This window comes from Lactuca sativa, chromosome 1 (genome assembly GCF_002870075.4).
Source record: "Lactuca sativa cultivar Salinas chromosome 1, Lsat_Salinas_v11, whole genome shotgun sequence".
In the NCBI taxonomy this organism is placed as follows: Eukaryota; Viridiplantae; Streptophyta; class Magnoliopsida; order Asterales; family Asteraceae; genus Lactuca; species Lactuca sativa.
Genome location: NC_056623.2, coordinates 105,868,538 through 105,893,235, shown reverse-complemented (window position 1 = coordinate 105,893,235; position 24,698 = coordinate 105,868,538). Strand labels below are relative to the sequence as shown.

The 24,698-nt window shown below is 37.8% G+C and overlaps 1 protein-coding gene across 2 annotated transcripts; it reads right to left on the bottom strand.

Annotated features, from left to right (window-relative positions):
• Window positions 1-19,173: 19,173 nt before the first annotated feature.
• On the bottom strand, window positions 19,174-22,378 carry LOC111879319 (F-box/FBD/LRR-repeat protein At1g13570). 2 transcript variants are annotated; one of them, XM_023875775.2, is made up of 4 exons: window positions 20,847-22,378; window positions 20,303-20,473; window positions 19,929-20,223; window positions 19,174-19,551 (listed from the first exon to the last, which is right to left on the bottom strand). In XM_023875775.2, exons 1-3 carry the CDS (start codon window positions 21,684-21,686, stop codon window positions 19,933-19,935), a joined length of 1,302 nt encoding a protein of 433 aa, XP_023731543.1. In that variant the 5' UTR covers window positions 21,687-22,378; the 3' UTR covers window positions 19,174-19,551; window positions 19,929-19,932. The 2 variants fall into 2 exon arrangements, with proteins under 2 accessions (XP_023731543.1, XP_023731544.1); XM_023875776.2 differs by having other exon boundaries at window positions 19,174-19,495.
• Between the last annotated feature and the right edge of the window lie 2,320 nt (window positions 22,379-24,698).

The following is a 24,698-nucleotide window of genomic DNA, read 5'->3' as shown; positions in this document are numbered from 1 at the left end:
ATGATTCTTAGGGAAGATTCTAAAGAATAAGGAAGATAATGGGAATGGAAAATTGTAGAGCTGGAAAAAATCAACCCAACCCACCAACCCAACCTGAACCCAACCCAAAATTAGCAGATTGGGTTGAAATTTTCAACCCATTTAGGATAAACGTGTCAACCCACCAAACCCATTTAATTAAATAGGTTGGGTTGGGTAAATCTCATCAACCCGTTTTCAACTCACCAACTCATTTAACTTTAATATATATTTAATTTAATAATTATTTAAATAGTACCACATATTAATCTAAGTATTAATTTTTAAATTACATATTTTTAATATTATTTATTTTTTAAAAAAATGCAATCCTAATTCCTATTGTTTTTACATTGACAACACTAGTCACTCTTCAAAAACAGTTCGAAATTACACATCTTTAATGTTATTTGAACAATTTTTTGTTTTTATGAATTGGGATTGTGCTTTTATTATACTTTTAAGTTTAGTTAATTTATACAATTTTTTATTTTAAATGAGTTAACCCAGGTTTAACCCATTTATTTAATAGGTTAGGTCGGGATACATAAACGGGTCAACCTGGTTACAACCCATTTACCTGCAAGGTTGGGTTGGGTGGGAAAATATTGTAGCATCCCGTTTAAAATAGAATAATTAAATAATAAACTTGGAACCCCCGAGAAGTAATTTTATTATTATTTTAGATTATTATTATAGCCCCGAAACAAATAATAATTAGTGGGGTGTTGGTTTTAGGGTGCCAAATGATATAATTTTGAGTTACGAGGGTTAAAGAGTAAATATCAGACTTATTCTGAGAAGGATTCTTGAAGCCAGGGTAGAAATGGTAATTTATGGATCTTAATTGGGAATAATTTGTAGAGGAGGGGTTGTATTGTAACTTTTGGACCTATATCAAAAAGAATTATGGGAGCAAGGGTTTAAAGGGCGAATTAAGGATTGGTTTTGAAAGAAAAGGGAGGAGGTGGGACTAATTCCATCAATTTGGTCCATAGTTTGTATGGATCGGGCATAAAACTGTTCCATTGCCCATGCCCTAACCCTAATAATGCCATCTGCAGCCACCACCTTCACCATTTTTCCTCTCCAGCCGTCACCCCTCCATAACTGTTGATGCGAGCCATCGTCCATCCAACCTGTAGTTGTTTTCCGTCGCCGACATGGACCATGGACCGTGTCGTGTTTCTGTCACTGTTGTGGACCGCCGAAGACCATTTTTAGCCTTAGACACCGACTTCGGAATGCCACACTCATTCTTGCCGCATGTGATGTCGTGAACAACAAGGGTTTTGCTTGGGTCACCGGAAAATCGTGAGATGCGGCCGATAGCCGCTGATGTTGCTCGTTTTCTTTTCCGCTTGCCTCCCAAAGCAGTTGACATGGTTGTGTTCTCAGTACTCCATCTCGTATGGTGTTTGTAGATGTATGTTGATGGAACCGAGAAGTCGGGTGCATGTAATGCTGGCCGGAGATTGAGGAAGAACCACCATGGCCACCAGCCATGGTGGCCGCCACCACTGCCATCCCAAAGCCGCCATTGTCACCGCCTTGAGCAACCAGGTGGGTGGTTGGAGAGTATTATGTAATCTGAAGTATGTGTGTGTGTTATGTATAGCTGGAAAATCAAGGATAGCCACCACATTCACCGTGAGGTGGTGGCTGCCACCATGAACCACCACCGGCCACCAAAAGGGTGGTTGTATGTGTGTGTGGGTGGGTGTGACAAGCCGACACTTTTACACTGTACAATCGATCCATATACCCATATTTCACTTGAATATAGCATCTTTTAGCAGAATTTTGGGTCCGCACGAGTGCTTTAGGCTTAGTATATCTTAGATATGGGCCTTAAGAAGGGTGTTACACCTCAAAATCAAGCCAAACACACCAAGAGAGGTGTGTGCGGCCGGCCAGCCGCACACCCAACCGCAAACCCCTTCCAGCCTCACACCTGACCCTATATATAGTAGAGGACCCCCCCTTCCATTCATTTTTGGTTGCACCTTCTCTCTCTCTCTCTCTCTCTACTTTCTCTCTAAAAACATCATCCAAGAACACTTAGAAGGTATCCAAAACGTGAAAAACATCATCTTTCAGCTTGTTATAGAGGTAAAACACTTGAATCTAAGCTTAAAACTCATAGAGTTCTTCGTGTTCTTCACCCCCTTGAAGGAGTGCGGCCGCACACATGCAAAAACATCCTTCAAAGTGAGGGTATGGCCTCTATAATCGATCGAAGACTTAGTTTGACACTTGAAAACCCCTCAAAATCGACACACAGGACTCAAACAAGGAGTGTACGACCGCACACTCCTGTGTACGGCCGCACACTCCAGTGTGCAACCTCACACACAAGTCTGGCCGCATTCCCTAGCCGTACACTCACTTTTATGGCCATACACCCACTTTAGTACCCATATTTGGCATTAAACTTGTAAGAATCACTAAGTATGAAACATGGGACTCTTAACCTTAATGAATCCAAGTCTTTAGGGTGATTTCCCATCATGTTTAGTCATGAAACACCCTAGCTCTAACTCATATACGTATCACCATATGATTAATAGGGACCTCTTGTGTTTAGAGCATCCGTTGACATTCAACACTCATATCGATCGCACACTCGAATCCTACGTTAAATAGTGAATTCATACCCCTTAATTAACCTTTCAAACGTTTTTGAATGCTTTTATGGGGGGGGGGGGGGGGAATACAAGTTGAATCCAACATGCTATAGTATCAATCACATGTGATTTATAGCTTGCAACTAAAAAGGATTTTCTATATTTTGAATTGCTTTGACAACAAAACTGTTCTAAATGTTTATTTAACTCATTTTACACGTAAAAGTTTTTATAAAAACTATTTCCAAACTTTTTCAAACTTTCTTTGTTTCCTAAACCATATCTACATCAATATATTTATATAAGTAAGACTTGAAGGACTTAGGATTGATAGCTCACCTTACTTCCTGTTCTTGTTTGATTATGGACTTAGGGTACTTTGTTATCTGTCCGACTGTAGTTGATTTCTTAGTTATATATCATATATGTTTGTGTTGGATATAAATGCCTTCATTTCAAGTTCAATACCTTTGTGTACCAAAGGCACGCAACTAGCACTTCTATTTAACTATAATAGGTATAGTTAAGGATTTCCACTTGTTACTATTACTACCATGATACTTGCTATAGTTAGTACTGTTACGAGTCGATACACGATGAATACTATACAACGAGGGTACTATATACTATACAAGAGATCACTCAATACATTATACCAAGAAGTACATTATACACTAATACAAGAGAATATACTAAAACAGAATGTGACATACTATTTCGTGATACGAAACTTCATTGTCCTCTCACCGTGTAACTAGAGTCTCCTGGAGGGAGAGCGGACATTTTGTGTATAGATCTATACGGGACAGACACTCCCATATTCCGACTGCTAGCTACAGTCCGACCCGTCTAGGCCCAGGGGTGACAAATGTCACCATATTATGTGTGACCTGGAGGGTCATCAGTTATTCGATCGTCAATCAGCATGGTTACATACGAGTTCACATTCGGACCTTTAATTAACACATTAATAATTAAAGGCGAAACAGACTCCCCAAGGTGTATTGTACATTTAATACTACCTGGAGCCTGCAATTTTATTACATTCAGCCGGCAGTGACACTGCTGGGGTAAATCATTATTTTTCCCAATTACTTTACATGAATGAAGTCTAAAAACTATATTTTCATACGGATAGTTTCACTGGGAAAACTTGTTACATTTTCAAAGGATCAAACATACAGATAACCGGGTCTTGGTAGAAGACTACTTTTACTGGAAAATATAGGATTTTCTAGGGATCATACTATTTTCAAACATTGATGACAGCTATTATAGTACATGATTGAAAACAATTTTATATAAGCAATGACACTAAATACTTATGAACTCACCAGCTTTATGCTGATATTCGTTTTCAAAATAACTTGTATTCTCAGGTAAACAATAGGCAGGTATTGATGCAACTTTTGAGAAGATGGAGCACATACAAGACTCATATTTTATTTAGTTTATACTTTTGGTGTCTATCAAACTGTACAGAACACGCTTGTATTACAATTATGATACTAATGCAATGGATGTTGTTGCTTGTTTTTACTATTATTCATTGTTATAATATTGTACATGATGTCCTCCACCCTAGAACGTATTCCGCCGTTCTCGGTTTTGGGGTGTGACAGATTGGTATCAAAGCTTTGTTTATAGTGAATCAAGTATATCAACCCATAAAAAATATACGAACTATAAACACTTCAGGACTAAAACACTCTGACCAAGAAAATATACTTTTAAATACTAAAAGATTTAACTAAGTATATATATATATATATATATATATATATATATATATATATATATATATATATTCACCCATTATTACAAAGGATCAGTATCATACTGGAACAGAACAAAAGTATTAAGATTGTTGAACAACATAATTAGGCTTAGAGACATATAGTCAAATCTGGGCAAATGTAGCCTGATCAACTACATTTTCCTAGGAGTGACTAGCATGTGCCTAAGAGTGATTGTAATGTTGCAACAAGTCTAAAAACTTACCAACACTACCACAAGAACATCTGAACAAGAATAGTATAGGAGTTTTCTACATTCTATTAACTACATATGTGAGAACTAAAAGGGTCGTTACTAGTAGGGCAATAGTAGCTAAGTGGATACACCATGGTTACATGTGACTAAGGCGCTATAGACTTAGAATCTGTGACTTTTGCTTCATTTCCTGTTCTTGTTTGATTGTGGACTTAGAGTTAGGGTCACTTATTCGAAGGTCTATCCTACTTTGGTTACATGTAATTGGTATGCACTATGAAAGTATTGGGTCGGCTAATAACAAGCATATTATAAGTATCCTAGATTAGTACGTCTATTAACCATTATTTCCCCATTCTCGCGTAGATAGCATGGCTGGCTTCCACCATCCCGGCGATCCGTACTATCCAAACCAAGGCGTTGGGCGATGGCTCAAAGAGGAGTCAGAAGACGATCACCCGATTCCTTTGGATGATCACCATGCAGAAGGCTTTTCGGATAGCTCCAGCTCCGAGCCAGAAGTCAACAACCTGCCCCCAGTAGCACCAAACCCTAACCCCCGTCCGGCATTTCAAGGTCCCACTCCCATGTGGGCAATAAACTTGAACCGATGGAGCGATGATCAAGGTCATCCCTTACCTTTCAACGGAGACTGAAGCTTCTACAGCATAAGAGAGGGAGGTTCAGCATACCAAGTCTTGCCCATCATGGTCCGTAGGATTGCCAGGAACATCGAGCAAGGTCAAGCAGCCATTGGCAGAGTTGTGGAAGTGGATGCCAACTCTAACCTTAACACTGTTCGCATCCGCCAACTAGAAGAAGCCATGGATTTGACGAGGAGGACCAATGAGGCTCTACAACAACAGCTAGTTGCATCCCGAACAGAAGTTAGGGAACTCCGAGCACGTCAGAGGGCTCATGAACGACATCTTCAGGAAGTTGTACGCCAACTGGCTGATCTGAGGGTTCGCTCAATGGCTACCCGTCGCCAGTAGAAGATGACAAATCTTCTCTCTCTTTTGTTTAAGGACTAGCCTTTCCTTTTCTATGCTCGATAGAGCACTTGTCTGTAAACATTCCTAACTTTGAAAGTACTTTACCTAGACTCCTAGACTGCCAACATTTTCCCTTATGGTTTCATGTAAGACCTACTGTTAGGTCACTTTTCCCGAGCTCATATTACATCATTAATACCAGTAATATTAGCAGCTACCTACTCTGATACTATGACTCTATCTGATAGTTGGACTATGTCGATTTAGTCCATGAAATACTCTCATCGTATATGCAATTGATCCTTACTGTTGTCATTGATATTGCCATATTTATACCTATTTTTAGGCAGTATTTAAATACATTTTTATTAATAAGTTGATAATATGTTTAGAATAATGGTACTTATGACTTTAAATTGTTATTTTCAGTCAGTTAAAAGGATTTTCGAAGAGAGGGACCAAAAGTGACAATATGTAGAACATGGGAGACTTGGAAGACAAGAGATGAATAAATCCACGAAAGATACTAAAATCACGACGTGGCAAAGTCAGCCACGATGTGGCCAGTGAATTATAAAAGATAAAGATCGCGATTCGTAGGAATCCTTGCCCGGTACGGATAACTTGAAGCCCACGACATGACCTGGATAGCCACGACGTGGCGCGGGGTTTTGGAGTCTATTTAAGTGTTCCTGATCATTACGAGAAAAAGAACCTTTTGGCTAAAGGAAGGAGTTCCAAAAGACGATTTGGAGCGAAAGAAAGGTTCTGGAAAAAGGTTTTCAACACCAAAAAGAGTAAAGGTCTATATTTTAGTTAATTAAGAACATGTTTTCTATTACTTCAAATTGTGTTGGTTTGTTAGTTGCTATGATGAGCAGCTGAATCTAGCTACTCTTGTTTAGCTAGATGAAGCTTCCAACTTATGAATAGCTCTATTTTTATGGATTAAGTTTAGTTGGTAAAAACTGCTTGTGTTTGATTTGTATTACTTAGCATGCTATTGTTTGTTTCTCTAATTGCTTGATTGCATGTTCTGTGTAGCTTAGTGACCATTAACTGCATGAATTTGTTTACCTAAAGATTTAGTGAACATTAAATTGTTAGAGCTAGGATTGACCAATCTTAGTTAGTAATTAGAGTAAATAAGCTTAGCTGTGCTAGAGAACGTGTATTGTGACTACAATTGCGTTTATATAACAAATCTTACATAGCATATTTACATTCATAATTAGTTCTGTGTTTAATTATGTGTGAACATACATGGTTTGACATGAATTAGTTAATTATTGGTAAAGTTAAAACTAAATTACTAATACAACTAAAAACCAACTTAACAATCCGTAATCATTAGCTAGCCATAAGGAAGAAGTGGATTCAACCTAAACAAGAGTGTGTTTTTACTTATTGAATTTGATTTAAGTTCATCTGATCTTGTAAAGTCAGATAAAACCCCTTTTAAATTTGTTAATAATTAGGTTAATTTAAAAGTAAGTAAATTAATTAGTAACACCGTTCACTTGGGCTTTGTGTTGGGCCTTTCCATTGGGCTTTGGTGATTGGACTATTAATTGGCTTTCCAAGAATAAGTAAATGGTCTAAATAATTATATGGGTTTTAAGAAAAACCCATGTGAGAGTCTTGGGCCCAATTTGGAAAATTGGGCCATTGACGGGCCATAATTGGGCCTTTATGATTACATGATATTGGGCCATGGGAATACCAAGAGTTTAGACTTGAATAAACAGATGGGCCTTAAGGAAAGACCATGTAGAGGTCTGGTCCCAATTTAGAAAATTATGCCATATGTTGGGATTTGGCCCATTGCTTGAATTTTGGGCCTTTGGAGTGTGAGTTGGACTTTAGGCTTGGAACCCAATTATTAATTGGGTATTGTTTGATGATGACAGTTCGGGAATCTGCCAACCAGCAGCTGGAGTTTTATCTGTGGGACTTCAGCAGTGCCAGGTGAGTTATCCTCACTATACTAAGGGGTCTAAGGCACCAAGGCCGGCCGATTCGATTGATATCCTCGTAGTTGTTATGATAAGTATTTGTTACATATGCATGATAGTTGGATATGCTAGTTTGGTAGGCCTGTAGGACTACCTGTGATATTATTGATTATTGGTATGTGAATTTATCTGTTACATCTCGACATGTTATGTGGGATGGGTTGAGGTTGTACTGCTCCGTACGGTAGCCAACAAACCCTAGGAGCATTCCAGATATAAGTTGTGGGCCCGGTAGGAAATCCAGACTCGTACTATGGGCTCGGTGGCAATCTAGATGTAAGTTGTGGACCCGGTAGGCAATCTAGACTCACACTGTGGGCCCAGGGGTATTCCAGTCTGTAACGTTGTGGATCCGTTACGTGGTTTTAGTTGTACATGTGTTATTGGATTGTATGTGTATCGGTATTTTAGGGGTAACTCATTAAGCTTTGTGCTTACGGTTTCAGTTTATCGTTTCATGTGTTTCAGATGACTTGGCAAGCCGAAAATGTGACCGTACACATCCTCATGTTTTGGACTTATGGTTTTTAGGATACTCTCATACTAAACTATTTTCAAAACATTTTGTAATAACTAATGGCTTTTGGATGTTTGAAAAAGTTTTAAATTGGCTTGATTTTTATGGGTGTTACAAGTTGGTATCAGAGCCTTGGTTTGAGTGATTTGGAGGAACGCTTGTGTGAATCCAGTCTCAAACTAAGGAAAAGGTTTTCAAATGATTTTTAGAAAGGTTTCCAAAATGATTTTTCAAAAAGGTTTTCAAAATATCACAGGAGGATGCAGGGTGTACGATCAGTCGGAGCCAGTAAGTAGGCCCCAAAATACCATACGGTTATTTGATATTATGATATGTTAGAACAGCATGTTAGTATTAAGCTGCGGATCTTCAGGAATTGCATGATAGAATTGTCTGATTACATGATGCCTGCTAGCCTAGGGTTTCCTTTATATGAGATTGACATCATTACTGTAGTTGCTTAGTGTATGCATCATGGTTATACATAATTAAGATCTTGTAACTTGAGAATGTTTGGTTTGGCCTTATGTTCTGTTCTTGTTTGATTGGGGTCTTAGGGTAGGATCATATATTCGAAAGTCTATAGGGTCCAGCATTATGTATGGATAGCATACACTAGTGATGCAGGGTTGATGGAAGTTTCATGGATGGGTGAGTTATGTGAGGCTGGGAGGCCAGTTATTAGATATCTAGCATTCCTCTAGCAGTGAGGATTGAGTGCTTGCCAGATTATGTATATTGTTAGGGCGTTGTGATGATACTTGAGACAAATATGGGTAGGTGTGGAAGGTAGTATGGTCCCATACTACTGAAAGCACAGGACCCATACGCGTAGCAAAGAAGTCACAACCCCAAGGGTTTGGTTGGGAGTTGGTCCGATGTCATTATATGGATTATCAGAGATCTTTCTAGGTATTATCAAAATGATGGCTATGAGACACCTTGAGACCCCATGATCAGGTTGTATTCCAGCTCGGGGTCGGTTAGTCTCAGGGGTTGGCGACGTTATTTCAGTGCTGGTGAGCGTAGGTAGGTCGATGTGGCATAAGTATTTTGTGAAGTTCGGGTTGCCTTGGGTCTTTTGTATCTGGCAGTAAGGATTGGTTGTGCGATCTATTGCACTTTTGGGTTTGGAGGCGATGTCTTGGGAGTAGTTGTAGCCCGGTATAGGGTAGAGGTTGCTGCAGTTACTGCAGTACAGCCGTGGACGACTGATTTGGTGAGTGAGTCAGGGTGCGAGACCCTGAATGATATGATTTCTAGAGCCCGAGAGCAGGACATTTGCTTGGAGAACCTTGGCAAGAAGGGTATTATACGGGAGGTCTATAGACAGAGTCCCACAGGATGGTTATTCAGCATGGTCAAGATTTAGTGGTTTTAGTAACCGTTATTGATTGGCGGATGAGGGCGCCAAGGGAAGTAGCTAGTTGCTGAGATATTAGTTGGAACACCTATCTTTAGGTCTTCAAGATTTGAGTGTGGGATCATTCAAGCATTAGAGTGAAACATCCCAAAAATATAACCCAAAAAATTTCGTTTTGAAAACATTATAAAAACTATAATCATCCATAATCAATAAGAAAACCAAGTGTCATGTATCTCAAAATCTCGTATCAAATACTATATCAAAAACAAATGAGAAAATATATATCAGATTCTCAATCAATCCCAGACTAAAAGTTGTGGTGTGTGCCATGCGATCATCCCGAGCTCTTCCCTTTGCTAGTAGAAGTACCTGAAACCAAAACTGAAAACTTTAAGCATGAAGCTTAGTGACCTCCCCCAAACTACCACATACCATACAATAACACATATAACACATAGTGGACCTTGCCCACTGCATCGGGCCCCGCCCAGCATCAGAATGAAGTCTAGCATAACTAGGGCCCCACCCGGCATCGGTCCGAAGTCCGAAATAACTTGGGCCCCACCCAGCATCGGACCAAAGTCCGGTATAAACTGAACATAACATATAACATAATCACATATACTGCATCGGGCTTCCCCAGCATCGGACTGATGTTTGGAATATATAACACATAACATAAACATGCATGAATCACAAAGACATCAAGCATACATAACTACTTCTCGGGACCACCCCGGCATCGAACCGAAGTTCGGAATCATATAAATTGCATCAGGTTAACCGCGGCATCGGGCTTACCCCAACATGCTATTACTACATAAACAGGCTGGCATTGGTGCCTTAGACCTATTCCCACTGGAGGAAAACTCACCTCACACTGCTGAAGTCCCGCTGACAAAACCCTAGCTACTGGATGACAGATTCCCGAATCTGTCAACAACAAAATAGCACCCAATTACAAATTGGTTCCCCAACAAATATCCATAAGTCCATGCTTGGGGTAAAAGACTACTTTACCCCTAACTTAGCTTTACTGAAGCTCAAGGCCCAAACCAAAGGCCCAAAAGTCTAATAATGAACCAAGGCCCAACTATGGACCATCTATGGCCCAATTTTCCAAATTGGGCCCGAACCCTCATATGGGCCTTATCCTAAAGCCCATCTAAACATTCTAGTTCATATGATCATTCTTGGATGGCTCATTATTAGCCAAATTAATAAAACCCAATAGAAAGGCCCAACTCAAGGCCCAAGTAATATTAGGATTTCACATAAAATGACGATTAGGGTTAAGTGTTTCTAACTTAACCCATTAAGGACTTAATCCATTAAGTCCATCACTCTTCTAAAGAAATCATATGGCGTAATTGGGCATAATACACAACCCAATCCCAATGGCCCAAAAGTAGGTCCCAAGAAGTCCAAGGCCCACGTATCTAAAATTAGGGTTTTCTAAACCCTAATTAGGGTTTCCCACCCAACATGGCCCAATAGGCCCAAAACTAATCTTGAAGCCCATTAGGGTTTCGTTAGGTCCATTAGGGTTTTGCTAGTGGGGCACCACCCACTACCATGAGATGCGGCTGATAGTCGTTGTTGTTCCTTGTTTTCTTTGCTGCTTGCCTCCCAAAGCGGCTGACATGGTTATGTTCTCGGTACTCCATCTTGTATGGTGTTTGAAGATGTGTGCTGATGGAACCAAGAAGTCGGGTGCGTGTGATGTTGGCCGGAGATCGAGGAAGAACCACCATGGCCGCTAGCCATGGTGGCCGCCACCACTGGCATCCCAAAGTCGCCGCTGTCTCCGCCTTGAGCCACCAGGTGGGTGGTTGGAGAGTATTATGCAGGTGGGTGGTTGGAGAGTATTATGCAATCTAAAGTATGTGTTTGTGTTATGTATAGCCGGAAAATCGAGTATAGCCACCGTCACCACCGTGAGGTGGTCGCTGCCACCATGAACCACCACCGGCCACCACAAGGGTGGCCGTGTGTGGGTGGCTGTGTGGATGGGTGTGTTAGCTTAGTATGCATGTTAATATGGTTTTGTGTTGTATGATGTAATCGATAAAGGATAATGGAAAAGAAAACCCAAACCACCACGGTAGGGTGGTGGCTACCGCCTCTTGCCACCACCGGCCGCCGTGTCGGGTGGCGGTATACTTTGCCTTGTTGTGTTTGATTTGTTTGGGATGGTTGAAACCCTAATGCACCCAATGAAGACCTAATGTGTGACAATCCGAAAACTTTTCCGTCACGGTAACCCGTTCCGTCAGTAAAACCGTTTGTATTTCAATTTTTTTCGTTAATTTTTGGATTAGGTTAATTAAATTGAGACTTTCATTATGACCTTGTGAGTGTCCAAACCCATTAGAAACACATGAAAACACCCCAAATTTTTATTTGGAAAATTTTTAGTTTCGACCGCATCGGGTTACGACAACTAAAATCGGGTACGACCATAAGCCTCGTTTAACGTCAGTATCGGGTAGATTTCCATCGAGCCTCAAACTCAAACCCTATATAAGGGTGAGTGGACTTCATTTGAAGCTTTTTCACTCTCTCTCTCTCTACTCTCTCTCTAAAATTCAAACTTTGATCCAAAATCACCCCTTTTAAGCTCCAATTTGGTATGTGATCAATCCTAGCTTATAGTTTAACATGTTTAGCTTTCAAATTCGTGTTTAAATCATTCAAAAGGACCAAAAACAAGTTTTTATGGCCCAGGAACAATCCCAAACCGTAAACACCCTTAAATGGGGTTTTGGAGCCCCAAAAACCCTTCCAAACCACTTCTAGTGCTTAGCAATGACCTAGGGGCTTACATTAATGGACTTAGAACACCAAAATCTTAACATTTGGGGATTAAACATGAGTTTACGGCCCAAGAGCATGCTTGGACCGTAAACACCCCTTCAAGGACCGTAAACACCTTTTAAGGTGTTAAAATGCCCTTTAAACACCTCCTAAGCCTTGGAATAATGTCTAGAACCAACTATCATTGTGTTAGGGACCTTAAACATGAGCGAAACCACCTCCTTAGGAGATTATGGCCGTAAACCCCGCAAGGAATGGTTCCTGGGCCGTAAAATCCTATAAAGTGGTCAAATGGTGCCCTAACTTCCTTCCATGGCTTATACTTTGGACTAGAACCACTTATGCATAACCTAGGATCACCAAAACACAAAACGAAAGGGTACATGAGATTTTACGGCCGTAACTCCTAATTTATAGCCATAAACTCCTTAAAATGGTCCATACGTTGATCAAATCACTTCCCTTGCCTTAGAACTAAACCAAGATTCATCCCACAAGTGTTATAAGACCATTAAGCATCCAAGAACACACCACCCATGATTTTACGGCCGTAAACTCATGGGGATATGGTCTATGGGCTGTCATCTCCCTTAGGAGTTTACTCTTGAAGAGAAAACTCCATATCTATGCCTTACACCTCCTTAGATGCGACCCGGATCACTCCTAACACTTGAAATGAAGTGTTTTCGCACCTCGGAGTGTATATTCTTATCTAATTAGTAGTTCAAGGTCTAATTAGATACAATTATGTATCTCTTCGTATTACATAGGAACCTCGCGTATATTCAAGCCCCGAACTGACACTTAGCATCCTAACCGGCACATTTCTCGTCTGGTGAGTTCATACCCCTACACCTTTTTCCATGTTTTCAATGTTTTCAGGGGGAAATACAAGAAAAAGTACAAGGAAATCTTTTGCTCAAACTTATTATTTCATTTGAAATGTTTCATATTTCGTATGCTTTTAACACTGGAAACCGTACTAACCAACCGTTTAACTTGCAGAGTAAATTGTCAAACTATTTGTGAAACTCATTATAAAGTGCTATATTTTATATTTCACAGATGATTTTCCATATCATTACTGTTAAAAGCATGAACGTTAGAACTTTAAAAACGTCCTTGATAACACTCCCCCTAGATACAAGAGTGAAGGACTAATAACATTAAATTTAGAACTTTAGACACGTCCTTGATAACACTCCCCCTAGATACAAGAGTGAAGGACCAATAAAACAGAATTTCCCATTTTATTATCTTTTAATTCATTAATCTTAAGATTGGAGACACGTCCTTGTGACACTCCCCCTAGTTACGAGAGTGTAGGACTACCCCCGTAACCAGAATCTCTTGGAGGGCGAACGTGACTTGAGTGTATAGATCTATACGGGATTGACTACCCCGCACCTGGCTGCTAGCTACAGTTGGACCGAAAGGTACAAAGGTGACAAAATTCATAAAACGATACTGGACCCGCTCCGAGCCTTATCTAGTCTATTGTATGATTATGGAACTCGCAATTTAGATTATGAAAACTTTTCTACTTACTTATTAGTTTTATATACGTGTTAAAATTAATGTACTTCCCAAGGATAACCAGGCTTTTAGAATGCTTATCTTAACACTACAAGTATGGTAGATACTAGTACACTACATTCCGAACCGATAACCAACCACCAACTTTTAATGAAAATAAGGATTTTTCCTAGGATAACATAACTATTCTTAACCAAACTGTGTAACAAACGGATAACTAAACTTTACTTATAAGAAAATATGGGATTTTCTTGAATAACAACTTTTTCAGAAAACTAAAGGAAACTTGTTCATTTTCAAAAACAAGTCGCTTATGAACTCACCAGCTTTATGCTGATATTTTTAAAACTGCTTGTATTCTCAGGTCAACATTAGACAAGTATCCCACGTTCTTTGGTAGAAGACGAAGCATTTAGAAGTCACGTCTTTACTTTTGTTCAAACTAATGTATCTATAAGACATGTATTACTTTGCTTTTAAACAAATGTAATTATTCCTATGTAATGTAATGTTTTGTGTTTACTACGCTTACTATGTACATTGGTTGTGATACTTTACATGACGTCCTTCGCCCCGGAACATTTCCGCCATCGATTTCGGGGTGTGACATAATGGGCCTAATGAACCCTAATTGATCAAAGGACCTAGCTTTTGGTCCTATTGGGCTAAGATAGGGTTGGAAACCTTAATTAGGGTTTGGAAAACCCTAACATTTGATTTATGGGCCTTCTACTTATTGGGACCCACATGTGGGCCATTGGAATTGTGAATTGCACTCAATCCCACCATAAGACTTATTTAGTAGAGTGAGGGACTTAATGGATTAAGCCCTTAATGGGTTAAGTGAGAAATACTTAACCCTAATTGTCATTTTATGTGAAACCCTAATTTCACTTGGGCTTTGTGTTGGGCCTTTCCATTGGGCTCTGGTGATTGGACTATTAATGGGCTTTCCAAGACTAAGTAAATGGTCTAAATAATTATATGGGTTTTAAGATAAATCCATGTGAGAGTCTTGGGCCCAATTTGGAAAATTCAAAATTGGGCCATTGGCGGGCCATAATTAGGCCTTTCTGTTTACGTGATATTGGGCCATGGGAATACCAAGAGTTTGGACTAGAATAAACAAATGGGCCTTAAGGAAAGACCATGTAGAGGTCTGGGCCAATTTAGAAAATTGGACCATATGTTGGGCTTTGGCCCATTGCTTGACTTTTGGGCCTTTGGAGTGTGAGTTGGACTTTGGGCTTGGAACCCAATTATTAATTGGGTATTGTTTGATGATGACAGTTCGGGAATCTATCAACCAGCAGCTGGAGTTTTATCTGTGGGACTTCAGCAGTGCCAGGTGAGTTATCCTCACTATACTAAGGGGTCTAAGGCACCAAGGCCGGCCGATTCAATTGATATCCTCGTAGTTGTTATGATAAGTATTTGTTAGATATGCATGCTAGTTGGATATGCTAGTTTGGTAGGCCTGTAGGACTACCTGTGATATTATTGATTATTGGTATGTGAATTTATCTGTTACATCTCGACATCTAGATGTGAGCTTTGGGCCTGGTAGGCAATCTAGACTCACACTGTGGGCCCAGGGGTATTCCAGTCTCTAAAGTTATGGACCCGTTACGTGCTGTGACAATAGTCAATTTCGGGTCAAGTCAAAGTCAAACATAGTCAACAAGTCAAACCGGACGACTCAAATAGCCCTTACGTATTAGGGTTTACGTTGTGTATTTACTAAACAATCTGCTATTTTAATGAGAAAACATCATTTGAAAAATCCGTGTGATTGAATTTTTCCTAAGCCTTAAATGCATTAAACAATGAACCAAAGCGATAAAACACTAATGCACACTCATCGGGAGTGTGTAAGACACTAAAACATCGTTTAATGGGGTTTACGGACCTTGCATTGCAAAGCCGGAAACTCAAAAAGGCCACAAATGAAACCTCTCTCAATCGTTTTCACTCTATCTCTTTCTATTTTGAAATCTCTCCCAAATCTCTCTCAATGGTTTCCGTAACTTTTTGAAGTCATTCGGGTCATTCTGACCCTTAACCGGGTCAAAAATCGCTTAAAACGGAGTTAGAACAGGTAAAATACCCTAAAAGACCCGAAACCCACTATATATGGTCGAAGCCTCTTAGGGCCGAAGGTCCTCTTAGGGACCGAAACCAAGAGGACCGAACCAAAGCTGCTGAACTGAAACCAAGAGGACCGAACACCAAGCTGCTGAACCGAGAGTCCTCTCGGGCCCGAACCTCGCACAAGACCGAACCCGAAGGTCCTCTTGGGACCGAACCTCCGCTTCGCTTCAGGCTGCTTTCGCTCCATTTCGCCTTCGCTCCATCTTCCCTTTCGGACCGAACCTGCACTTCGCTTCTTGCTGCTTTCGCTTCATTTCGCTTTCGCGCCTAGCCTCAGGAGGACCGAACCTCGGCCAGGACCGAGAGGCCTCGCTGAAAAACTAAGTTTTTCCCGGTTTTCGACTACGACTTCATTTTAGCTTCGTTTTCATCGTTTTAACGCGGGATTTTCACCCAAAACTTTATTTTAACATATAAGGCCCCCTAATTAATGATTAATCACGTTTTTGGGGATAAAACCTTATCCAAGAAGAGTGGGTGAAGTACAAAGGTTGAGTGTTGACTTTTTTTTGTATTATGACACAAGCAACCACCATACCCACTCCATGACTAACCCACACTCCTCCCCACCATACCTTGTCACTTCCTTGTCCTTTTTATCTCTCTCACAAGTTATTCCCACGTTTTTAGAGCTGGACATTCATCCTCCCTCCTCATTCTCACTCACTTGCTTTCATTTCACCAAAAATTAAACACTTTTCTCTCTCAATCCTCTCACCAAGATTTCGAGATTCAAGGGCCTTCTTCTAAGTTTTCTCCCATTTTTGGTAAGTATATTCATCCTCCACATAATTATTTCACTTCCTCTTACTCCAAATCATAGATTTCATACACAAATTCCATCACATTAGTGTTAGATCTTCAAACCTTCAAGGCATCTTCTTAGTGTTCTTGAGTGGAATACTAAATTTCTCCATCATCCATCCACTTAAATCACTCAAGGTGAGTTCATACCCCTACATTTTCATATTTACTTAAGTTTTAAGGGGGGGGGGGGGTAATACAAGTTAAAACACCAAGAACACAACTAAATGTTTCTAACAGCTTTCATTAGAAAAGTTGGACTCCATTCACGGACTGTTTTGGTCAAATAAAACATTTTAGTTTTCAAAAATGTACGAGGTGCAAGTAGTTCAAGTTCTTAGCTTTAAAATGGCTACTTGCACATCTCCATAAGATTTTTCTACGATTTACGGTGATTTTTACAAAACTGTCTATCACTTCAAGAACCAATCTGGACCAGTCTGTGTTTATGGACGTTTTCACCTAAGTTGGAGTTCACTAAAAATCATTGAAAATTTTATGAACAAAATAGACTCATTTTACAAACTCCCAGACTTTACGGATTCTGATTTGGATCTGTTATGAATTTTCTATAAATTTGCTAAAACAATAATGGAATCTGTTAACAATAGAAAAATACTAACAATTTCATTTCACCTTGTAACATGTCGAGCAAGGTGTACATCTTTATGTGAATATATGTTATTGCAAATAAATGACACTTTGTCTTGATATATAGACATAAATCAGTTAATAAATGGATTTTGATACATATATAAGAGATAACAAATTGTATAATCAAAGTACATCCATATCACACAAACACTCGAATAAACTATGTTAAATATAGTTTACGTACATTACCACTACTACCCTTGTTTTTATAAACTATAATAGGTATAGTTTATGATACATTACACAACACTCATACAAAAAGGGTACATTTATACAAAAAGGGATTTTCATCACATTACACGTAAGTTCGTTAATGACTTTGTGAGACATTCGCTTCACATTTACCAATAAGTCCTGCATTGTAACCAGAGTCTCCTGGAGGGAGAGCGTGATAGTTGTATATAGATCTATATTGGGTTTGACAAACCGACACATTAACTGCATGCAACAGTTAGAACGGCAGGTCTGGGGTGACAAATGTCATAAACATTTTTGACGCCTGAAGAACGTCGTTTCAGACCAACTAGGTCATAGCATGGTTATAATGAACTCACAGAAAGTATTAACATACATAAGAATTCACGGGAATTTCATTGAATCCAAATGCGTTTATGTTGATTTAATACTTACATCATATTCTATAAGTAAGAAAGGTTACTTATACATTTCGGTTTTCGGATATAAGACTACATTACACATTTTAAGGAAAATATCGGATTTTTCTGAAACAAACATGACATTTACAAAAGAAAGACTTTTATCAAGTTGAAAACAAAAGCTTATGAACTCACCAACCTTTGTGTTGACACTTTTTCAAACAACTTGTATTCTCAGGAAATCACTAAACAGGTATCAAAGTGCATTTTGAGGATGGGACGTTAAGACATCAACATTTCATGTTTTGTTAACATATTGTAATTGATTTGAAAACATGTAACTCACACAATGATGTAACTCTTTCAATTATATATATGTTGGTTGTATTTGCTTAAATTACTATTGCAATTGTGGTTATGATACTATACATTAAGTCCTCCACCCCCGGACATTTCCGCCATCCTTGGTTTGGGGGTGTGACACGTGCTGTTAGTTGTACATGTGTTATTGGATTGTATGTGTATCGGTATTTTGGGGGTAACTCATTAAGTTTTGTGCTTACAGTTTCAGTTTATCGTTTCAGGTGTTTCAGATGACTTGGCAAGGCGAAAATGTGACCGTACACATCCTCATGTTTTGGACTTATGGTTTCTGGGATACTCACATATTAAACTATTTTGAAAACATGTTGTAATAACTAATGGCTTTTGGATGTTTAAAAAAGTTTTAAATTGGCTTGATTTTTATGGGTGTTACAAATATCTACCCATTTAAATAAAAATGTTGGGTTGGGTTGATATCTTCAACCCAATTAATAAATGGGTTGAACATGTCGACCCATTGCCAGCTCTAGGTGGTAAATATTCATATAAGGCGATATACCTTGAAAACTCAAACAATTATAACATTGTATTTTTTTCCATATTAAAACATTATATTTTGAAAATCATCTAAACTATTACAATGCTCATTGAAGGTGGAGATTAGGACGAGAACGGAGACACTAGAAGGCAAATCCAATAAACATGTTCGTGTTTAATAACAACAAAGAATGGTGATCAGTGTTTGACAAGAATCTTTCAACTTTGAGTTTAACCATAATGATAATTGTCTTCAGTATTAATTAATAGGAATTGTGGAATACCTAATACAATCTATATTGAGTGAAATACAAATTACTTCCATACAAAGTCCGTAGAGCATATGCTACTTAACATAAGGATTAACAAAACTTGTCAAAATAACGACTTTCCAGTATTTTTATACACACTACTGTAGCTTCTAATCTAAATAAACAGAACTAAACTTTACTATTTCTGTTTCAACAGATGTAATTTGACACAAACACACAAACACAGCTTCAGCTTCCCTTTGTTCTTCAACATAGCGACTGTTTGCTATGGTCACTGCAGATCCGCATAACAGAAATCCCAGATCATCAGTTTCTTCTTCATGAACACAACTATTCACAAGTATATTAAAACTCACCACAAGAAATAAAAAATCAAGTAACAATTAGACGAATCTTTTGAATTAAATCATAAGATACCAGGGCGTTACAAATTCCTGGTTGCCTAATGGTTGAAATCTATAGTCCAAGGGGCTCTTGTTACTTACTATAACTTTCAATATGGTGGTCCTTTTTTTATGTAATCTTATGTTTAAACAAATATAAGCAACAAACTTTGTTGGATTGTAATAGGTGTTTGTTTTATTTCAAGGACTTAAAAAGTAAAAACATGAAAAACCAAGGACCAAGGATCTTTGTGAAAATAAGGGTAGGAAAGCAATAGGATAAATAAGAGGGTGTTTAAACTTTAATGGAGAGAAGATTCTTACATGATTATGGTTCCGGATCAAAGAAAAACATTTTTGCTTTTGTTGATGCTCGAGGGAACTGCATAACCTCTTTAGCAATGTCATATCTTTTTTGAACATCAGAAGCTCTACTTGGTTTAATGGTAAACTTCTGGAGAGAAGGGGAATGAGCAAGAAGAAGCTTTATAAAAAGTAGTTCCGGTTTTGATCCTTTTAAACATGTCATCTCAACAATTTTCAACTGATCCAATGTAGAGTCCAAGCAGTTTGGGGATTCTAAATGATCAGAAGCTGGTCCCACATCTACTCGGGGATCCTGAAACAACATAAAAATGCAACCACAGTTTAGCTCCCAACTCTTGTATTATACATACTTTTAACACTTTTCACTTTACCATATCAAAGTGCCTAACAAACAGTTTTTCAAGATTAGGTGAGTTTCGAAGAAAACAAAGAACAGCATGAAGTTGATTCAAATCACCAAGTTGAATATCCAGCAACCACAGATGCTTTAAACTACTAATCGCACCTGGAAGCAATTTTGGAATCTTTTCTGCAATCAAAAACTGTGAGATGAAAGTAAGATTTTAACTTAGGGAAAATAGCACAAAAGAAACTATGTTTTCACTTTCTTTTTCTTTTTTTTTTTTTTTTTTTATTTTGAAAGTGCATTGTTTTTTGTTTTAAATCGAACATCACATTTTCCAATTTTATTCAATGGCACAAAAGACACTATGTTTTCACGTTTTTCGATTTCGACACTGCATTTTCGTTTTTGTTTTTCGATTTTTTGACGATTTTGAGATCACATTTTCTAACCCAACATGGCAAACCTGGTACCCCGGGTGCCTCTTGTGCCATTTCTCATTAACTTACTCAATAAACTCCAGTTAAGGAAGAGCAAAGGTTAAGCATAAAAGGTGTTCCTTTATATCGTACCTTAAGAAAATAACTGTTGATATAAAAGTATTCAACTTTGGACAAGTTACTCAACATTGTGGCCAAATTCATTTCTTCAACACGTACAAAATCTTCTATGGGTTTCTCAAATGCAATCGAAACCAAAAGAAGGCACGGACTATCCAATAACCGGAGCAACATGGCATCATGACAAGCATAGACAATCAATTCCTGCAGTCTTGTAGCCTTAATGTTGAAATTGTAGACATTCGTGCATTTAAGCAGGGACAACTTCTTAAGTTGTGGTAGGTTGAACTTAGTTCCACACAAGCGAGCCCCAAAATCAATATCCTCCAGACGAAGTTTTTCAAGATTGAGAAATCCTTCAAACTCAAGTGGTGGCTTAAAGCAACACTTGTGTAGTTCTAACTTTGTCAATTCTAGACAACAAAACAAATAAGAAGGAAGTTCAGATCGGCGATTCGAATTGTTAAGGAGGAGTTCATTGACACCGTTTCTTGATAAGAATAGCACCCATTGATCAACTTCTTCAAAGTTATCAAGAAACATATTTGGTACATGGACATGAAATTTCAAGATAGGACCCTTGTGAAAGAACAAGACTTTGTTTACAATCCTTATAAACCCATTATGACCAAAAGCTCCATTTTTTGCAAATTTTTTGGAGAATTGCTGATCAAAAACCAGTTCTTTCATTGTGGTCCATCTGTACCTCCAATTTTTTGATAAAATGCTTGTCCTTACAGCCTCTTCAAGCGGGACCCGCTCTAAGATTGAGTCTATCAAGTGTTCAGGCAAGTTACTGATTCTATCTTCTTTAGCACAAGTTACAATCCCAGCTCTATAATTCTCTGTCATTAGATTCAGAAAAGAAAAAATTGGGATTATGTTATTTCAAAGAAATGGAAGGCAACAAAAAATTCAACAACTTCACATTTCTAATACTCATCTTAAATTTTCTTTTTAGGTGTGGTAACATAATTCATGATATAGAAGCTGTATTGTTTGCAATTCTTATGATTTAATGGTTGTAAGAGTGTCCAACCTAGAGCAATATCAGCTATTTGCCTATCCAAAAGGAATATAGTAATGGAATATGCCAAACAAGCTGACCTCGGACACCTGTGTGTGAAAAAGTGTGACTCACGGCACGAAACCATACATGGGTTAACCACTCTATCGGTTTATTGCATTTGACAGGGATACAATTTCTCTAGTTGCATCAATGGCTTCCCCTGGCAAAACCCAACTCAAAACAACTTACATCACCACATAGTATACCCTTCATACTTGCAAAAACTAGATTATAGCCTTCATATTCAAACTATTGTAATAAATATTCGGAAAATCGGTTTCCTGATTTCTGTTTTCCAGTGGATACGTGATGATTGACAACGACTACCCAAAACAGGGTTTACATTTCCTAATGGAATGAGCAAGAGAAATCCTAAACGAAATCTCTTTCGCACAGGACTTTCGATGAATTAAAAACATGTAAGTTTATGAAGTAGAAACTTACCCATCATACCAATGAAGAAAATGTCGAAGTATTGGCGTCTTACACCCCGCTCCCGAGTTATAGCAAAGAAAATAAGAGAAGAGAAAAGAAAGTAAGGAGAGAAAAGAAGAGAAAAGAAAGGAAAAAGAAATGTCATTTGTGCTCCCGAGTTTGAGAGAAATTGAAAGAAAGTTAAACATTTTGTTCTTTCTTTTCAAATCCTCCCAAATCGGGAGGAAAGGTAGGAGGGAAAGTTTTCCTTCCATTTCCTTCCACTTCCTTCCTTTAATGAAACTCGGGAGCACCATTCTCTCTTGCTTTCCTCTCATTTCCTCCCATTTCCTTTCTTTTCTCTCTTTAAGTTGAACTCGGGAGCGGGGTGTTAGGGTTTACATTTCTGGTTTGGCTTGGGTATCATATTTAAGACCAGAGGTTGCATGTCCCCTCATTTTTTCCGCGTCACCTTTTCTCGGGCTTTCCTTTCCCTCATCAAAAGTAGGGTATTCAAAAATACCGATATCCGAAATTTCGGATATCCGTAGCTACGGATATCCGTAGTTACGGATATCCAGTATTTCAGATTCGGATACGGATAGTCATATTCTGAATTTTTGATAACCGATATCCGAAATATTTAATTTTACAATTATTTTTTTTATCTCAAAAAGGAATATTCGGGAAGAGTTGGGCATTTGTGTATTTGTTTATTAACTTTAATCCGACATGTAACACTGCTAATTACGTTTTTTTTTTTTTAATTTTTGGGTGCTAAGTTTATTTTATGTTCTTTCCAGTGAAATGTATCTATAATTCCATGTCATGTTTATGCCAAGTTGAGTACATTAGATTTTAATGATAAACACATATGAATATTCAAAAATGTAATTAAATAGTCCCAACCTTTTAACCTTTAAAAGTATCTAATGCAATGAAGTAATGTTACTCTGTCTATCTTTAAATGTGTAAAACATATTGATTATATATTTTTTGTTTGATTTGTTTAACCGTTTTGTGCTAACGTAAATAGATATCATAAGCAATAAATTAATATATTTCACTTCCTGTGTTAATTAGTATGATCAAGAGAAATTCTTTTTTTATTTACGAACCTTAAATGAACTAAATGAAGTGAAAAATATTTGATTTATAGCTACAAAGTAACTGAAACATGTTTCATTTTGTAATCCAACATATTTTTGAAGGGTCAACATTTTCGGATATCCGATTTAATATCCAAATCCGTATCCGAAATTTCGGATATCTGGATTTCGGATATCTGAAATTTCGGATACAGATTCGGATGTAAATAAGTACTATCCGAAATTTTCGGATATCCGAAATTTTGGATATCCGGTTTTGAACACCCTAATCAAAAGGCCTTTCCCTCATCAAAAGAGAGTGTGCGGAAACTTCTTTTACTTTTTTTTTTCTTTTTTAATAAAATTAATTAACTTTGATGTTTTATAATTTTTTTAAATGAATAATAAACATAAAATTTAAATAAAAATAAAAACCAATTCATTAATTAAAAATAATATTAAAAGACACATTAAAATAAGCAATATTAAAAATTAAAAAAAAGAAAAAAAAAACAACTAGTAAAAAACAAATATTAAAAAACCACAACTTAGAAAACATAATTAATATCCAAATTTTAAAAAAGCCAAAATTCGTCACTCGGAATCAACGTCTTCGGCATCGACCTCATCGTCATCATCGTTCTAATCTACGTCATTCTCGTCATTGGAATCCTCACTCTCGACGAAAATATCTGAATCATCATCTGATTCTTCAAACAAATCATTCTGCCAATACTTTGTCGGGCTGAATATAAACATGTAAACGTCGTCAAATCGGATGATGAAGATGATGACATTGTGTGTTAGTGTTTTTCGGAAAGAGTATGAAGAAATGGGTTAAGAATAATGTTGGGGTTGGGTGGTATTTATAGTGGGGGAAAGAAAAAACTATATATATATATATATATATATATATATATATATATATATATATATATATATATATATATATATATATATATATATATATAAAAGACTCTTAAAAATGCTACTTGTCATTATTTTAAACCCTCAATCTGCCTAGTGTCATTTTCTACGTCCTCACTTTTATTTTTTCCCACTCCAAGATATTCCTTAGAATCGGTTTTTATTTTTTGTTTACTATTTACTACTAGGGAAAATGACATATATGCCTTATTATGTTTCTAGGGTTTACCTATTTAGCCAACTAACTTATTTTGTGGCTTTATAAGGGAATGAATTATCTGTTACCTACAAATATAAGCCCTTTCACATATTGTAGTCGGTTTACATTGCCACATAAGCGTAGCCTAACATGTAAGCGACGATATG